The 18,930-nt window shown below is 32.3% G+C and overlaps 1 protein-coding gene across 2 annotated transcripts; it reads left to right on the plus strand.

The window, feature by feature from the left end:
• The first annotated feature begins 7,017 nt into the window (after positions 1–7,017).
• LOC117908803 (probable LRR receptor-like serine/threonine-protein kinase At1g53440) lies at positions 7,018–18,703 on the plus strand. 2 transcript variants are annotated; one of them, XM_034822570.1, is made up of 25 exons: positions 7,018–7,172; positions 9,444–9,609; positions 10,860–10,931; positions 11,502–11,570; positions 11,684–11,755; positions 11,840–11,911; positions 12,215–12,286; positions 12,364–12,435; positions 12,546–12,617; positions 12,738–12,809; positions 12,921–12,992; positions 13,171–13,254; positions 13,392–13,460; positions 13,640–13,696; positions 13,780–13,818; positions 14,021–14,067; positions 14,147–14,517; positions 14,588–14,783; positions 14,867–15,004; positions 15,130–15,248; positions 15,391–15,601; positions 15,691–15,928; positions 16,531–16,681; positions 16,780–17,233; positions 17,885–18,703. In XM_034822570.1, exons 1-24 carry the CDS (start codon positions 7,079–7,081, stop codon positions 17,197–17,199), a joined length of 3,045 nt encoding a protein of 1,014 aa, XP_034678461.1. In that variant the 5' UTR covers positions 7,018–7,078; the 3' UTR covers positions 17,200–17,233; positions 17,885–18,703. The 2 variants fall into 2 exon arrangements, with proteins under 2 accessions (XP_034678461.1, XP_034678462.1); XM_034822571.1 differs by lacking the exon at positions 17,885–18,703 and having other exon boundaries at positions 16,780–17,384.
• Positions 18,704–18,930: the final 227 nt, after the last annotated feature.

Genomic DNA, 18,930 nt, shown 5'->3' on the forward strand with positions numbered 1-18,930 from the left:
GTGTGCTTAAAAAAGGCTAAGAAAACATCCAAGTTGTGATAGTAGGCCATATTAATTTATTATGACTAAATTATTGCTACAGTTTCAAGGCACCTTGGAGGATGCGAGACCGACATTACCCTTTTTGTTTTGTTCCCTTTCAGATTGAAATTTAGCTTGGAAAGACCGAGAACTTTGATGAGTTGATGGTTGCTGCAGTTGAGGAAAGGGAAATTGGAGACTACAAGGAACAAAACTAAATTAACATGTTCTTATCATACTTGTTTTAGGAGTTTTTAATTAAATATAAAATAAATAAAAAAACAATATCAATTGATATAAAAAATTCAGTATGTTTTTTTAATTATTACTATTACTTAAGTCTTCACATTTGCATTATTAATAAAGCTTCAATCCCACATAATGGACATGTTGATCAATTACTTGCTGTATTTAGAATCTTGAAAATTTATTTGAATGCATTCTATAACCGTACTATAACTGGATATAATTGGAAGGACCCCTTCCATATACGATTGCATAATTGAAGTAACCCATAGCCATCGTGTTAGGGCAGTGATAACTTTTGAATGGTGCCTTGTATTATCCCCTTCACCAACCTTACGTCAGGCCATTCTGACATGGATCTAAGGCTAATCACAGTGAAAACTTAAAAAGTTATCTCATTTCAACAGCTAGAGACCTTCATCACATTCTTTGATTACTAGTTCACAATTTAACCCAATAAATTGCAAAACCAAAGTCATAAAATATTGACTCTCCAACCAGGAAGAGCAACCAACTTGAAGAGAGAGATGGATTGTGCATCCTCTACCGGTACTCGACCTGTCAAGGGTAACGAACCGGTCGACCGGTTGCTCATACCCTCGACCGGAATAGCCTGTAGCCAAAATGTAATTAATCCCCTTTAATTGTTAGCAACTACCTCTTATCACATTAAATTTGACTAATAACATCTATTGATATATATCAATTAGGTAGATCCATTAATATATGTCAACTAAAATTATTTTTATCCTAACTTCATATAGGTTTTAAAAGCTAAGTCACATGAGGCTTCATCAAAACAGTAACAATTAATTCTTAGGGTCAAAACTCAAATAAAATTGATATATATTGTTGGTCGTTGTCAGCCCCTTAATAGTGTAGCCACCCTATATATATATATAAAGGGTCTGTGTGCCTTCAAAACATAAGTGAACTATGGTGCTTATGTGGGAGTCCTTGTGAGTCAAGTTCCTTGTATTCTATTGTGATTAATGATATACAAGTTGGGGAGATTCCCATAAATCCCTATGTGCAATCTTGTGTGGTTTGAGAGAGGCTAGCATACTAGGACAAAATCCTTGCTACATCACATCCCCAAGTGAACGAAATCCAATTCCTCAATTTTAGCTTAATAGAATATGCCTCCATGAATGTATATCACTCTATTCCTATCCTATTTTCATTCATATTCCACTCCCGAGAGAATCATACTACCATGCTAAAAATAAGAATCAGATCTTTGTGAAAATAGAATTTAATTTCCATAATAATGATTTTTTTTTCCATTTTTATTGTCAAAATCAATCCAAGCACATTAATAATAAATAAAACAAAAATTAATTCTTGAATCTCATTCTCTATTCCAATATTTCAAACATAGTCTAAAAGCAAGATGGGAAAACGGGCAAGAGGAAAACTTCATAAATCATTAAAATAGAAAAAAGTCGGAATGAAGGAAACTATATAGGATGATAGTTTAAGTGCAGATCACACTTGTGTACGCCTTGGCATCGGGCAATGCATGTTGTTAAAGGTCAAGGAAGCCATGTGCCATTATACACCACACTACATGCCTTGTTCTTTCAATCCACTCCGTCTATCAACAAATTCCTAGATTTGTTTTGCATCATGCATAACCTTCTTTTTGGATCTCGAAAGAGTTAGAATTAACTTATTATTTTTTTCTTATGTGCTTCTTTACATTTATTTTTCTTCTTTCTGTCCTATAAATGAAGATTTTTCTTTTTGTACTTCTCTACTTGTATATATACACAATTTTTTTTTTCTTGATATCTTCCTACATTTGTTTCCCCCCTCCATGATTAACCCAATGCTAGCATTCCAACCATTATTAGAGTGTGCCCCATGGGATTATTCTGTAATATAATAGACACTCAATTGTCCATTTTTTTTCTTTTTTTTTTCTAATTAATCCAATATATATATATATATATCAACATGTCCTTCATTATACAACCAATAAATAAGATAATGTCATAAATTAGAATTGCTCCAAAGTAATAAAAGCACAATAAAGACCTATACAATTTCTCTAGCTGATATGTTGATGGTTGCCAACAAATGTAATCAGCATGCCTTCCTATGTTGTTACAGATGATGAGATGTTAAATGCAAGAGAATACAATTGAATATTGTTATCTTAGAACGAGTTAATATACCTGAAATCCACTGAGAAGTGTTTCCATCAGTGACAATATACTGTCGCAATCACTGATTTGATAATGAAGAGAGACTAAATTATCACTTTCATTTATATAATCCTGCATTGTTAGGACATTAAAGAAATAATATATAAATATGGCTCAAGAATACTGGAAGAAAAAAGAGCTAACTCGACAATGACTGAAGAATAGTCATACATAAGTTGTATAGAATGAACAATAACAAATTAAACCGCTTGTTAGAACACAAATCCCACAACAAGCATTGCCCATAAATGGTAATGCAAAGTAAACACCAACCTGAATCGAGTCCAACTCGACTTGCCGTCAATTGTTCTCAACACCCTTTGATAATGATTTTAAAAAACGTTTTTAACTTACAAAAATTATTTTTGAAAAGACATTAGAAGTTTGGTACAATTTTAAACACAATTTTAAATTTTAAAAAAATTACTTATTCTATGAAAAAATGATTCATAGTGAAAAAACACTTCCATTGAAGTATAGTAGAAATACTCTCAAACACACTTTTAGCTTATTCTAACTTTCACTCTACTTTATTTTTCTTAAACGAAGATTCGAAAAGTTGAGATAAAATGCATTCCTCGATAATTACATTTTCTTCTCCTTATAGATTTCTCAAGTAAATAAGAAATTTTTTAAAATTTTAAATTTTCCTTGAAATTTTCAAAGTCAAATATAGCATTTTCCTTTAAACTTCCCCCATGTGAATACATTTGTGTCCAATCATATAATTCAAATAAGACAAAGGATATCATATATATATATATATATATATAATCAAGTCAAATGTACAGGAAACATAGACATATGAAACAAATATGACAATGATCTGCATATACGTCTGCTAATCCTATATATCTCTCTCTTTTGCAACATAAAAAATAAACAAGGGGGTCTCGATGCTATCAAGGCTGAGGAAGTGGTGGTAGAAACACGGAGCGGAGGTAAGCCATCATGTCCTCATGCTAACTGTCTTGGCGATCAAGCCTCCATAGGATATGCTCAAACGTAGCCTGTTGCTAATCCATGCAATCCTCAATAGTCTAAAATCTGTGCTGCAGACACTCGAATTGATCGATGAAGCCAGTCTAATAATGATCCATGCGATCCTCCATGGAGTAGAATCGCGTATCACTGACAATTGCAAACTCCTCCATGCGAGTGCCAAGTGAGTTGATCTGAGCAGCTAAATCCATCCAAGGCACCTGACCAGGAGAGTAAGGAGCCTAATGATCTGATGTCTGCATGTGAAGAGGCTCAGTGAATAATGGCTGAGAAGATGGTCCCACTATGTAAACTGGCTCAGACATCATCGACTCTGATAAAGTCGCCCCCAACTGGCCACTCTCGGATTGCTGTGGAGGGATATCAAACTCAATCTTCGTATGGTCAAAATCTCTCTGATGGTCGACCCCACCCTCCATCTCTCGAATCTAGGCCTCCTCCTTTACTACAGGATGCACCTTTCCTTGTCCCCAAGGTTGTGGTACTAGTCACTCTGCTTTCTTAATCCATGAGCCATCAGGGGCCTTCTCAAACTTTATCCGCCTCAATGACTACTCATCATATGTATCATAACTACTTGGGGCCTCGAAGTCCTGCTCCCTACTCAAATCAACCCCCGCATCCTTGAATACTGGTGTGAGAAAGCGGTCATAAGGGAGAACTCAGGTGGAACTCTCGTAGCATGCCATCATGTGCATCATGATGACATACCCGATGTCAATCCATCTCCCCGTCATAATCGAATCAATGAGGAATGCCTCCAGATAGGAGACCTCATCTCGGTGGCCGCCTTGTGGCAGGAGGATGTACAATATCATGTGGTGAAGGACTCGACATCTCACTGTCAGGCTATGTGCCTATGGTTTGCCCATCCCCTAGGCATTTGCAAGGCCGCACATCCTCTGAATAGCCTTTGTAGGCTCGAAACCTGTCAGAGTAGGCCAAGCCTTGGACTCATAAACCCTAAGTCCAATTGGAGCAATGTCTAAAATGCGACATATGCTCTCTGGGTCTAGCTTGATCTGCACACCTCTAACGATCCTCCATGTCCATATATCACTCGTGAATAGAATGCCCTCACTAATGTCATAAATATCGGCTCTGAAATAGTCACTAAGGGCAGCCACCCCATCCGTTCGAAGAGTCCTTCAAAGCTAAAATGCTGTATTTGGGAGAAATTAATATTTCTCCCTAGAACCACCTTCCTTTGGGCAAACTTCTGCTTGTACCTCTGATATTTCTCCATAGAAGTGCTTAAGAAATTTATATAATAAAAAATATAATATATATATTTTTTTACTTATCAAATTGAAAAAATAATTTATAATTAATTATTATATTATTTATATGTATTCATATTAATACTATTATTATTTAATATTTTTTTGATGATGACAATAATAATAATAATAAAAAAATAAAAATTAAAAAAGAAAAAACATAGAAGAGAGAAAGGACAAAGTATGAATATACTTGATTTTAAAGTAAAAAGTATGGAAGTATATTTAACATTTTATATTTTAAAGTCTTTTAAAAACTTATCAAAGTAGATGACCCTTTCCCGTTATCATCCAACACCTATGTGGTAATTTTTCCAATTTTTAATATTTTTGATAATTTTTTAATCATATAAAAAAATTTATATGAATTAGTGAAGTATAGTATTTTTTTTATAGCAAGTATTTCTATTTTAACATAAACACTTTATCGTACACCATAAAAATCAGAAGAAACAAACAATAGAATAAAAAAATTGTTTTTTTTTCTTTTAATCTTTTTGGGCAACGAGACAGTTTGAATTCAGGCTATATGATGTGATTACAGATTAGAAAGGAATAGAGCATGTGGAAATCCCTAAAAATCAAAATACTTTCTACTCCACCGGTTGCAATTTTCCACTTTGGTGAACCATTGGAAAGTTGGGATTCACGTCATCACAAACCCTTGAAAATTAGGGCCACTCGCATGACTTTACATGCAACAATGACATGACCAAATTTTCTAGGCACGTGTTTGACTAATTCACAATTGATGTGGTATTATTTTCTTTTGATTTATACATATAGGCTATGTTTGGTTCTCATAAAATTTGAGAAAAAATATAAAAGAAATAAAATACAAAGAAAAAATAGAAGGAAAAAATAAGTGAAGAAAAATAAAAAATGGATTAAAAGTTAATAAGTTATTTTTATTTTTTACTTCAAACTCATTTTATTTATTTTAACTTATTAATATAAAGATTAAATAATTTTAAAATACATAAGTTTTTAATTAGTTTTAATTATATTTGATTTTCTTTTATATTTTTCTTTGCATTTTTTTTTTCCTTAATATTTTCCGGGAACCAAACATAACCATAGTGTTAAGTTTCCAAAAGTTAAAAATGGGCTCACTGTTTGTGATTTACACTTTTGAAAAAGAAATTGAAGATTTTGAAAAGTTGGAGAAGAGTTGCGCGGGAAAATTTTAAAATAAGGAAGTGATATGATTTAGATATTTAGATTAAAGATGAAAAATTAGATTTGTGGTTAATAATCTATGGAGGGGTGTAATTACATAAAAATTGACTTTGTAATACCTAAGTGTGCTCAACCATGTAAATTTATAAGATTCAACATTAAACATACAGGAGAATAATAAAATCATCACATCTCAATCATCTATTATTAAAACTCTCGTATCGTTGTCAAATTTAAGAAATAATATATCTTCAAATATTTTCAATTATTTTATTTTATATATTATTTTAATTAATTTTAAGTTATTTAAAGTAAATAACTTACAATTAAATTATTATTTTTTAATAATAATAATAATATATATATATATATATATATAACTCTTAAAATTAATTTAAATTATTTCATTAATAAAAAAAAATTCATTCATATTCTTTAAAAAGGTTATCTCTTTTCATTCAAAGAGTTTAAGCTATAAGACTTGTAAATTTTATTTTTTAAATAATTATTAATAATAAATAAATTTAAATTTTTTGTTAAAAAAAGTCAATTTATTGAAAATGATTAAAAGATATGGTACCAATCATTATTAATTATTAAAAATTAATAACTCAAATTAATTTTAAAACATTAAATTATTAATATTTAAAAAATTTATCATTAGAATTACCATAATAAATTTTAATTTTGTAATAGTAATAAATGAAAGACTAAAATTAAAAATAAGTATAAATAACAAATTCATTGCTTTTCCAAACATAATAAAAAAAAAAGTTATATACTCTTAAAAATATCTTTTCAAACATTAAATGATATTTTTCAGATTTTGTAGAATTATTATAATAATTTTAAGTTAAAAAAATTTATTTGAATTAAATTTTAGGTTATCATGAAAAATAAAAATAATTCAAAGCTTAAATTATAAAATAATTTAAATTCATCCTTAAATTCATTTAAAATTATAAAATAATAATTTAATGAAAAAGGAAAAAGAAAGGAAAAGTAATGCGCAGCCATGAACGTACCTTCGTATGGTTGAACATTCAAAGCTTCTCCTCTTTAAAAACCTCCCTTAAACCCCTCGCTCCAACTCATTCAATTCAGTGTAAAGCGAACCAGCCATTGCTACAGAGGGAATCCATGGATTCGTCGTCTCTTCTCCTCTTGTTGTTGCTGGGTTTCTTTTGTTTTGCTGAGTTCACATCCCATGCTCAACTTATTCCAGAAGATGAAGGTATCACCACTGTAATCTCACTTGTTCGTTCCATTTCTGGGGAAGATGAAACTTGGGTTTTGTGTAAAATTTGTTGTTGTCAAAGAAATTTGAGGAAAAAGAGAAGTAAATTTGGTTTTTTCGAGCTATCTGTGCTTTGTTTAATACTTCACTGCTATAATTTTTTGGAATCTTGTGGATTTCTCATGCTTTGGGATCTGAGAATTTTGATATCTCTGTTTGTCTCACAGTTGTTTAAATTTTATCATGCTCTGGGAATTATCAGATTATGTTTTGTTTTCCTTTTTCAAATTTTCCTCTGCTTTCTTTGCTACCAAACGTTGGCGTATATCATTCCGCTGGAAAATTCTTTGTGCGCCTCTGCGCCATAGCGAATTTTTTATCAAACAATAGGCTATCTTTGGTTTCCGTTTTAAAATATATAAATTTTTAATTAATTTAATTATATTTGATTTTTTTTTTTCATATTTATACACTAAAAACATATGTGAGAACATTTTTGTTAACATTTTTTTTTATTTTAAAAAAGTCAAAAAATATATAAAATTTTAATTAATTTAATTATATTTGATTTTTTTTTTTTCATATTTATACACTAAAAACATATGTGAGAAAATTTTTGTTAACATTTTTTTTTTTTTTTTAAAACGTCAATTTATTTATTTATTTTTTCTAATTATCCCACTATATCTTATTGCGCAGTTTTGATACTAATACGAAGGTAGATATGGGAAGAAAAGATTGTGAATAGCTTTTGGATCAAGTCCAGAGTTATCAATCCATCACTGGACAAAGAAAAATATTTATATTTATATTTGTATTTATTACCATGGTGGCAATTCCATTTGATTAAGGAAAAAACGTATATTTATTATAGTATTTCGACTTTATTTACATTGAATTATTACCTATATTGTCAGGAAATGGTAGAAAAAGAAGGAATGAATAGCTTTGATTCAGTACCATGTCCACTTGAATTATCAGACCATATTGAATTCATCTCTGAGTCAGTCCCAGGTCCACTTCCTGGACTTTGCGCCCACCTGAATTAATCTTTAGGCCCACCAATTTGTCTTGATTCCATGGTTGTGTGTGGAATAAGGATATCGGGTTGCGTGTGGAAAATTGGATGAGTTACGGATTGTTGTTGATTGGTAGTGTCAGTGTGATATCAACTGGTCTTCAAAGTCAAAGGCAGAAGAAGAACATTGATATGGACAGGTCTTGACCATATGAAATGCATATTTTTGGACTAAATACATCTGCCTTTGTTTGCAATTGTTTTTGAAAATAATTATGAAAAATAGGCCGTATTTGTCCATTGTTTTTTAAAATATTTTTTTGTTCTTTAGGAAAAAATGAATAAGAAAATATGTTTTACAACCAAAAAACAAAAAATGGAAAATAAATTTATCTTCTTAAAATTTGAAAATAAGGTATTTTTAGAAAATATCTTTTTACTTTTTTTTATGATCGTTTTAAAAACTAATTATATAAATATAAAAAATTTTAAACCAATAAAAATAAAATTATTTTAAAAATATAAAAAACAAACGTTTTAAGTTCCTAAAGAGACTTTTGTACTACAAAACATTATAAAACAAAGCTTAGTTTTTGAAAACTATTCTATGATGATTTGTTAAAACAAAATTTTTCTTTGGAACTTAAAATATTTTTAACCTGTTTTTTATGTATTTAAAAATAATTTTGAAAAATAGTTTTTCTCTAATGTTTTGTAAAACAAAAATTTATTTGGGAATTTAAAATATTTTAAACCTATTTTTTTGTTTTTAAATATTTTTTTAAAATAACTTTTATGTATAGGGCTTCATTTTAATCACTCTCCGTATTTGTATAATTATTTTTTAAAACATCTCTTAAAAAAAATTAAAAACACCATGATGATGTTATTAGAAAGTATCATATATTTTTTGTTTTTTTTTTTTTTTATTGTCAAACATGTTTTCCTATTTTTTTATTTTTGAAAACAAAGACAAGTATGTCATTCATGCAACCTACATGGTATGATAACTTCAAAGGAGAGGTCATATGCAATTAAAATTTAATGTAGTATAAATTATTGGCTTGTTTTAGTAGAGGTTTGGCAAGTATCATCAACAGTGCTTTAAAATTTGGTAATATTATAACTCACTTTAAGATTGAAATTGATTGTAGAGGATTATACTTCATAGAGTTGTTATTATTAGTCATTCTTTTTCTGTACATTTATAAACCCTTATAACTGATCATTTTGTATCTACTCTGTAACAGTGCAAACTCTTAAAACAATATCGACAAAGCTAAACTACAAATATTGGAACATAGGCCAAAGCTCATGCAGTGGAGGTTTCAACCGAGCCATCGATGATAATAGTTATAGCAATGTCACATGCAACTGCACCTTCAACGAAGAAACTGTTTGCCATGTCACAAAAATGTATGATTTTCTTTTCTTGTTCTTCCCTGACATGATACATATATAAAAAATTCAATCCATTAGATTAATGGAAAATTAATTGCATGAGTATATGAAATGGAATATTAGTTGCTTAATGTTAATAGGAAAGAATTAATGACATCTTTGGATTACAGAGGCATTATTTTTCCTTTCTATCTCTTTGTAAGGCCCTTTGATTTGTGTGCTTTGGTAAATTTCCATTGCATTCATGGATGAAAACCTTGTTTTCATGCAAAATGAATTGCCCAAAGTCTAGTGAATCAAAGCCTTGTCTTTGTTTTATATTGATTCAGTTTCGATCTCTTGAACCTGATTTGCAAATGCCTTGTTTCCATATCAACTAACATATGTTAGTGAGCAATTAATTTTGTCATTAAGTCCACTTTCTAGTGGCGGAATGAAATGACCCAATGCAACTAGAGCTTTCCTGTAGATTTTCACTTGTTCATAATGCCAGAGTGCTAAAGGGTAAATGTTGGTTCCCACACTATTAGATCAAAGCTTCAAATGATTGTTTACATTGATTACTAGTTTTCCTGCCATAACTTTGACCTTTTACACTTTTGAAGATAAAATTGAATGTCTATTTTTTATTATATATATATATATATATATATATACATATATTATAATATATAGTTAAAAGAATACTTTGCAGAACAATCTATAAAAGAATTGATATGGTTTGATTCCTCAATTGAATCAGTAGTGTCTCTAGAGTTCGCTTCTTCCCAATACTATGTGTGCAAAGAGAAAAAGTAAAGACTACCATTAAAGCAGTCCAAACAACACTTAGAATGCGTTTGAAAGTCTTTTTATTTAAAGTATTTTTAATTTAAATGTTTTTGAGAGAATCACCTATCAAATACTTCTCCAAAAAAATACTACTAGTGATTTTTCAACTTTTTAAAAGTACTTGCCGAATTTAGCCAAATGCCTGATTTTTCTTTACAAACACCTTTTATGCTAGAAGTGCTTTCTCAAATAGTGGAATCAATAGCATAAGTCAAAAAAGGATTAGGACCCAACACCATTGATTACCAATCCTATAAATCCACTTATGATAAAACAAGTCCTTGTAGGATTTCTAGTAGAGTCAAAACATTAAGCAGAAGCACAATATGCTTGGGTATGAGCACTTTAGTCTGTCTACCAAGCCTAGTTATTTTGTTATATATCAGTTGTACTTTTCCTTTTCTTATTTTTTTGCTTCCTTTTGTGAATTACAGCCAGTTGAAGGGTCTTGATTTAGATGGAACTTTACCGGATGAGTTTGGAGATCTTCCTTATCTGCAAGAAATGTAAGTGACATGTTTCTCGACATTGGGAAGTCAATTGACCAAATTTGCCTTGATGTTTCATTGGGTTTTTTTCAACCTATCAAACAAATTTCTTAGTTCACCAATACCTTAATCCCTACTACATGGGGTTGCAGTTTCACTAAACTACAGAGGTTAGTTCACTTCTAATGTGTTTGAATATCCCATGAAATTAAGTTAGACCATTGTGTTTCAAATAACATTCAAAACAAGTCCATTGCGTTTATTGTAGTATTTTCATGATTTTATTGCCTTTTTAAAATAATAATAATAAGTGCAGGCAAAGATTAAAACAAATAATCTCATTTCAGTTTTGTTGTGGTAATTACCAACTTTTGTGTTTTCTAGTAATAGTAATAGACTAGATAAACTGTCATGGGACAGCCCAATATTGCCTGAAAATTATTTGATCATCATCATCGGATTCAGTTTTTGATATCGTACAGTCATCTCCAGTATATGACTTGAACCCAAACGAGGGATTCTTCTTTTATCCGGTGACCATGAAAAATTAAGATATACTAATTAAGGGATTCTTCTTTTACTAAACAGTGATCTCTCCCGAAACTATATCAATGGATTGATCCCTAAAAGTCTTGGTCGGCTTTCTCTTACCAATCTGTAAGTTCTGATTAATTGCTCTTGCACTTGCACTTGTGAGGTGAGGATCTTGTTTTACAGTAATTTACTAACTAGTTCTCAGTTGGGAATCTTTAACTTTTGGTACACTGCAGCTCTCTTTTTGGAAACAGAATCTCTGGGTCAATTCCTGATGAAATCAGTAATATCAGTACACTTGAGGAGCTGTAAGTCATGAAATGGAGTTGAATGTCTATTAGAGAAATTAATGGTTCCCAACCTTGATTATAACTCCAAATTTACTTTTCCAGGGTCTTGGAAGCTAATCAGCTTGGAGAACATCTCCCTCCAAGTCTTGGAAAGTTGAGTCATTTAAGAAGACTGTAAGAATGCTGTTCTCATCCCATTCTTTATATGCATATTAATTGTTCATTTCTTTTATTTCAAATAATCACTAAGTCCTTGTATTCTGGTTGTAGTCTGCTTAGCTGCCAAAATGCCCAAAACCAATTTGAGGAAGCTAATTTTTTTAGTCACATACTTTAATAATGCATTTTGTGTGATGCAATGGCTCATGGATATGGTGATTGTATAGTTGGTAGAGTTCATTTTCAGTTGCATGATTGCTTACTTTTGAGTTCATTTACTTTTTTTTTTTCATTTTTTTTCTTTTGGTGCTCCTACAGTGTTCTCTCTGCAAACAATTTCACAGGAACAATACCAGAAAATTTTCACAATCTCAAGAACCTAATTGATTTGTAAGTGGTATAATTATATGGACATTTATCCTTTTATGCAAATTTAGAAATTTCTGAACTCCATGTACCATTTGTAGTAGGATAGATGGGAATAATTTATCTGGGAAGATACCAGATTGGATTGGGAATTGGACCAAACTTGAGAAACTGTGAGTATTATACTTCATTTCATTTATCTGCCATTTTGTCCACTTAGAAAAATTTCATACAAGCTCAGCTAAATTCTCTAGTAATCTATAAACATATTAAACTGTTGCAGGTCTCTACAAGGCACATCAATGGACGGGCCCATTCCTTCTATTATATCCCAGTTCAAAAACTTAACCGAGTTGTGAGCATGTGTTCCACTATCTAATAGTTGTTGTATTCAGTTCATGATGTTATCCAAGATTAAAATTCAATTCATAGAAATTTAAGTATTTAATTTGTTTTGCTGTATTTTAATCGTCAGGTTAATATCTGATTTGAGTGGACCGACTACATCTTTCCCCAATTTGACGGATATGAACAACTTAAAAATATTGTGAGTTGAAGATAGATATATTTCATGAATCATGACAAGCTGCAGTCCTAGGTTATCCACATTATGTTCCATTAACTTATCAAGATGTTTTACCTCATTTGTGTTATGCAGGGTGATGAGAAATTGCTCCATTACAGGTGAAATCCCAGAAGACATTGGAAATATTGAAAGTTTAAAACTTTTGTAAGTTTTTTTGAATGGACATTCTTAGAGATGTTCTTAATTTTCTTCATTGGTATATATGTATGTAAGAAGAAGAAAAATATAATCAAAATATAATTCTCCTATGGCATACAATCAGTAAATTACATGGTTGTATGGAAACAACTTTTCTGATTCATGTTGAACTTTTTTCTTGCAGAGACCTGAGCTTCAACAGACTGAGTGGTACAATTCCAAAGAGCTTTAAGCAAGAAAAGAAGGACAAAACAAAACTCGATTTCATGTAGGTTAAATACTTGTAATAAAGTACAAGTCTAAATATCCAGAAATCTACATTTTATTTGCTCCTTAACCAGTCATTTTTATCGATTAATAGCTTGTTTAATTATAACTGAGATATGGTGCTATCTATGTACACAGGTTTCTCACCAACAACTCACTGACTGGAGAAGTGCCCAGCTGGATAAGATTGGACACTGAAAACAAAATGTTAGTATTTCTCAGTCTCCAGTTGTTCTGATTTGGCTATGATATCATTCATGTATTGTACAATGTTACATACACATGTGGTCTCTTTTTATCTGTGGTTCTTTGAAACCGAATTAATAGTTCAGTCTTTCATTCAATCAAGAAATATAACACTAACTCGATTTCAATCTCGGTTGCAGTGATTTATCTTACAACAATTTTACAGGGCCGCACCTTGATTCTTGCGAATACCCCGTGTAAGCTTTCTTCCATCCATTATTTGTACATTTTATTCTGTTTTTCCCTCATCTTCTTCCAACATATTTTCATGACTCCACAGGAACTTGGTCTCCAGTTATGCATCTTCAGCAAGAAACATGTAAGTTCTTTCATTTCTAGCACATTCATCTGTTTTTTTGGATTTTTTTTTCGAAAGGCAAAAGAAGAATTTATTAAAAATGCGAGAAAAATACTGAATTTCCCAATTTCCCAACCTACTTATTGGCCATCCGCTTGTTTTACATGTGCATTCAACATTAGAATTATAAACCAGAGCGACTGAATCAAAGTTTACTTTGTAGGACCTGGTGCTTACAGAAGGATCTCCCATGCTCTGGAAAAGCCGAACGTAAGCTTTTGTACTCTGTTAGTATGAAGTGGCAAATAAGTTGAATCTCTGCCTTGATTCCAATTACATCAAATCGCAGACTATTCCTTGTATATCAATTGTGGAGGAGAGAACACAACTTTAAAAGGGAAGACATATGAAAAAGATGATGGAATTGAGGGTGCATCACAGTTCTCTATTGATAGTACAAACAAATGGGCTTATAGCAGTACAGGGGCTTTCATAGGCCATACGGATAATAGTTACTTAGCCAAAACCACATTTTGTTTGAACTCAGAGGATGCAGTGATCTACCAAACTGCTCGTCTTGCTCCCATCTCACTCAAGTATTATGGGCTTTGCTTGCGAAAGGGCAGTTATAAAGTGCGACTCTACTTCGCTGAAATCATGTTTTCTAATGACCAGACATTTGATAGCCTTGGGAAACGCTTGTTCGATGTTTCAATTCAAGTGAGTGAAAAATATCAATTTCATTATCTTTATTCCAAATATGTTAAGAACGGACTGTACTTTTCTACAGGGAAATGTAGTTTTGAGGGATTTTAATATCATGGAAGAAGCTGAAGGTGCTAGTAAGGGCATTTATAGGGATTTTGATGCTTCAGTTGATGGTAGCACTCTGGAGATCCACTTATACTGGACAGGCAAAGGGACTAATTCCATTCCGAATAGAGGTGTATATGGACCTCTTATATCTGCTATTGCAGTGACACCAAGTGAGCTTATCTCATATTCCGGGTTTTACTACTTTTCTTGCCGCTAGCTTGTCATGGTGTTATATATCTTACTGTTCTTGTAGATTATGATACCTCCAAGCCGGGACGGTCTATTGGAGATATCATCGGCATAGTGATAACTTCATGTGTGGTCCTCATATTGATTTTGGTAGTCCTACGAATGAAAGGCTACTTAGGAGGAAAAGACCTTGAAGATAGAGGTGAGATTAATCATGCAGGAAATTTGTGACTGTAATGCTTATCTCTTTGAAATTGTGACAATACTTTGGAAATATTCGATACTCTCTGTGCTTGTTTTTCACCAATTTTATTTCACCTGTTACAGAACTACGTGAGCTACAGATGCAAACTGGTTATTTTAGTTTACGGCAGATCGAAGCTGCTACTAATAACTTTGACTCTGCAAATAAGATTGGTGAAGGTGGATTTGGCCCAGTTTACAAGGTAGTTTCAGATTTGGATTTTCCTTTAACAATTGTATGCTAAAGTAGTGATTAAGAGGGAAATGCAATACTTTTCTGCAGCTATCTCATATCCTTACATTATCTGAGTTTTTGATCCAAAATTTTGTCCTGCATGATCTTAGGGTGTACTGTCAGATGGTTCAGTAATTGCTGTTAAGCAGCTCTCTTCTAAATCAAAGCAAGGGAACCGAGAATTTGTAAATGAAATAGGCATGATATCTGCCTTACAACACCCAAATCTTGTGAAGCTTTATGGCTGTTGTATTGAAGGGAACCAGTTGTTGCTCATTTACGAATATTTGGAAAACAATAGTCTTGCACGTGCACTTTTTGGTAAATGCTTCACTAGAATTTTGTATTTTATTTTATTATATTTCAACAATGAATATTATGACTTAAGAGTCTCCCTCGACCACTTGTAGGTCGGGATGAACAGCGGCTAAATTTGGACTGGCCAACTAGGAAGAAGATATGCTTGGGGATCGCAAGGGGATTGGCATATCTTCATGAGGAGTCAAGATTGAAAATTGTTCATAGAGATATAAAGGCAACAAATGTGCTTCTTGATAAGAATCTAAATGCTAAGATATCCGACTTTGGCTTGGCTAAGCTGGATGAAGACGAGAACACCCATATCAGCACACGGATAGCTGGAACAATGTGAGTGTTTTTTCTCATTTCCTCCTGTTATTAGCTTCCCTATATCAAATTTGTATATGATATAAGATTATGACTTTGGCACTGAAAATGTGGAGATTAATTTCTTCTATGCATTTGAATCCATGTCAGATAAATAAAAAAATGATACAATGAGATGGAAGTGACTTGATTGATAGAAAACTTAATGAAACACTAGAGTATGGAATTTCCAGCTAGCAGTTGTTTTTTCCATTTTAGGTTTAAAAAGCTCATTCACTTCATTGTTTATTCTGTAAAGTCGATTATTGAAACAGTTCTAGAAAGGGCCAACTATTATTGAGAATTTGTTGCTACAAAATCTGAAAGTATCAGTGGCTTCTAGGCGTAAGTTGTCATATGAACGTCAAAAGCAATTGGGGTGATCCTCTTTTTGTGGTTTTAGAGAAGCAGAATTTAGTAAGACTGTCGAGTTTCTGAAGTGGGTTTCATGCATATCCAGAAAATTTTTCCTCTCAAACGAGGTTGATTAGTTCTGCTTTTCCTCTTTCTAACAATAATTTTTTGCACATATTGATTATATGTATAGCACAAAACTCACCGCTGAGTTGCTGATTTTTCTTCAGAGGATACATGGCTCCTGAATATGCAATGAGGGGTTATTTGACGGACAAAGCTGATGTTTACAGCTTTGGAGTTGTTGCTTTAGAGATTGTCAGCGGGAAAAGCAACACCAATTACAGGCCAAAGGAAGAGTTTGTTTATCTTCTTGATTGGGTAAACAATGGATTCTTGCTCATCCTTTTTGCTTTATTTTTTCTGACCATATGTGCTTATAATGAAAAACGTGTTTCGGGTTCTACATTGGACTGCAGGCTTATGTCCTGCACGGGCAGGGAAAACTTCTGGAGCTGGTGGATCCAAATCTTGGTTCAAACTACTCAGAAGAGGAGGTGATGAGGATGCTGAACTTGGCCCTCTTATGCACCAACCAGTCTCCCACTCTCAGGCCATCCATGTCCTCTGTAGTGAGTATGCTTGACGGCCAAATTGCAGTCCAAGCACCAACAACCAAGCTTGATACTATGAACGCGGAAATGAGATTCAAAGCCTTTGAGAAGCTCTCACTGGGCAGCCAGTCTCATGTCTCCACATTCTCTGTAGAAAGTCAGGTCCAAGGCAGCACATCAGTTGATGAGCCATGGATTGATTGCTCAATTTCCCTCCATAGCAGAGAAGAAACAAGTGACTTTTCTTCATCAAGCAAGCTTCTTACAGGACACCAAGATCTTTAGAGTATACATTTGGACTGATCAATGAAAATATGAGGTATACTAATAATACTTCCAAGTTGTTCTTTCTTGAAGTTTTCTGAAAACTATTTCGATTTGATTCTTGAAGAAGTAGAAACAGAGATAAGTATATTTAGTTGTATGATTGATTTTATTATTAGAATTGCATTTTAGAATTTCTTTTTTTATTAGAAGTAAGATACAACTCCAAATGTGTTGCAGGAAGCAAATTCTATTTAGTTAACAATTCAAAAATATTAAAATCATTCCTAGTTTTTTATATAAGGACTTTTTTAAAACACAATTTGAAAGCCAATATTTGAACTAATTGAGAGTAAATATTTTTACACAAAATATTTAAACATGCATTGTTGAATTTTAATTTTTGTCTTGCTTATAAATTTTCTTGGAAATGATCATAAAATTCAATTGAATGCTTAACTTTTGTACAGTAATAATTTAATGAAAAAATAAATAAAAAATAAATAAATAAGGACAACCATGTACTTACAAGTAATTGCTGTGGCCCAACCTCTCTTTGTCATAAACCCCACGTAAACCCCAGCTCCTATCTCATTCAACTCACTACGAAGTGAACCAGCCAGTCAAGAGTTGTTGCACAGAGAATTCATGTAATCTTCGTCTCCTCTTCTCATGTTGTTTATAAAACCTTATATTCCCTGAGCAGGTTTTATCCTGTGGAAAATCTTTTTAATGGAGCTTTAGCTTTGGCTATTCGTGACCAAGAAACCACCGTTTTTGCTTGGTGGGTCGAGAATGCCCGACTTATCAATTTATCCGGCAAACTACTTGGGGCTCATGTAGTCCATGCCAGATTAATCGTATTCTGGATCGGAGCAATGAAATTATTTGAAGCGGCTGATTTCGTACCAAAGAAGTCCTGAACAATGATTAATTTTACTTCCCTACCTAGCTACTCTAGGTTGGGGTAGGTCCTCATCGGGAAGTTATAGACACCTATCCATACATATCTAGTACTTCACTTAATTTCCTCGGGTGTCTTTTGCTTTTCTGAGTTCACGTCATGTGCTCAGTTTACAACGGAAGAGGAAGGTTCCAGAAGCTCTGTAATTTTCTTTTCTTCTCTTTTCATTTTTGCCGAAATGTAACTTGGGTTTTGTGTAGGATCTGGTTTTGCTAGGGAAATTTGAGGAAAAGAATAGTAAATTTGATGTTGGAATTTGGGTTTTCCGAACTCTTTGCTTTGATTTGTTTTCTTCACTGCTTTAAGTTTATGGACTGTTATTCTTCTAATCTTGTCCACGTTCTGGAAATTCTTGAAGCAACAGAAAAGGAGGGGTGTCAGATTTTGTTTTCATTTTCTTCTCTTCATTTCTTCTGTTTTCTCTACAACCAAACAGTGGGTTGCATTAGTCACTTCTGTGCTTAGTTATACTGACTTTAATCCATGAATATTGTTTACTTTCTCATTTGGGTCTCTGAATATTCATGCATCAAAATTGATCTTCAGACACCCTTAGTTTGGTTTGAGTCTCATTTTCTTGGAGTTTTCTGATGTAGCTATTATTTCCTGTTATATAATTACAATATTTGTATAAAATTATGTGAATAAGTGCTCCGATTGAGTCTTGATGAAGAAAAATATTTATATTTCTTTTATTTTTCCAACTTACTCCTATGGCGGTAACTCATCATTCCACTGAGAAAAAATCTGAATATTTATTTTATTTTGTTTAACTTTATTTCCATTTT

The sequence above is a fragment of the Vitis riparia genome, chromosome 19 (assembly GCF_004353265.1).
Source record: "Vitis riparia cultivar Riparia Gloire de Montpellier isolate 1030 chromosome 19, EGFV_Vit.rip_1.0, whole genome shotgun sequence".
Lineage (NCBI taxonomy): Eukaryota > Viridiplantae > Streptophyta > Magnoliopsida > Vitales > Vitaceae > Vitis > Vitis riparia.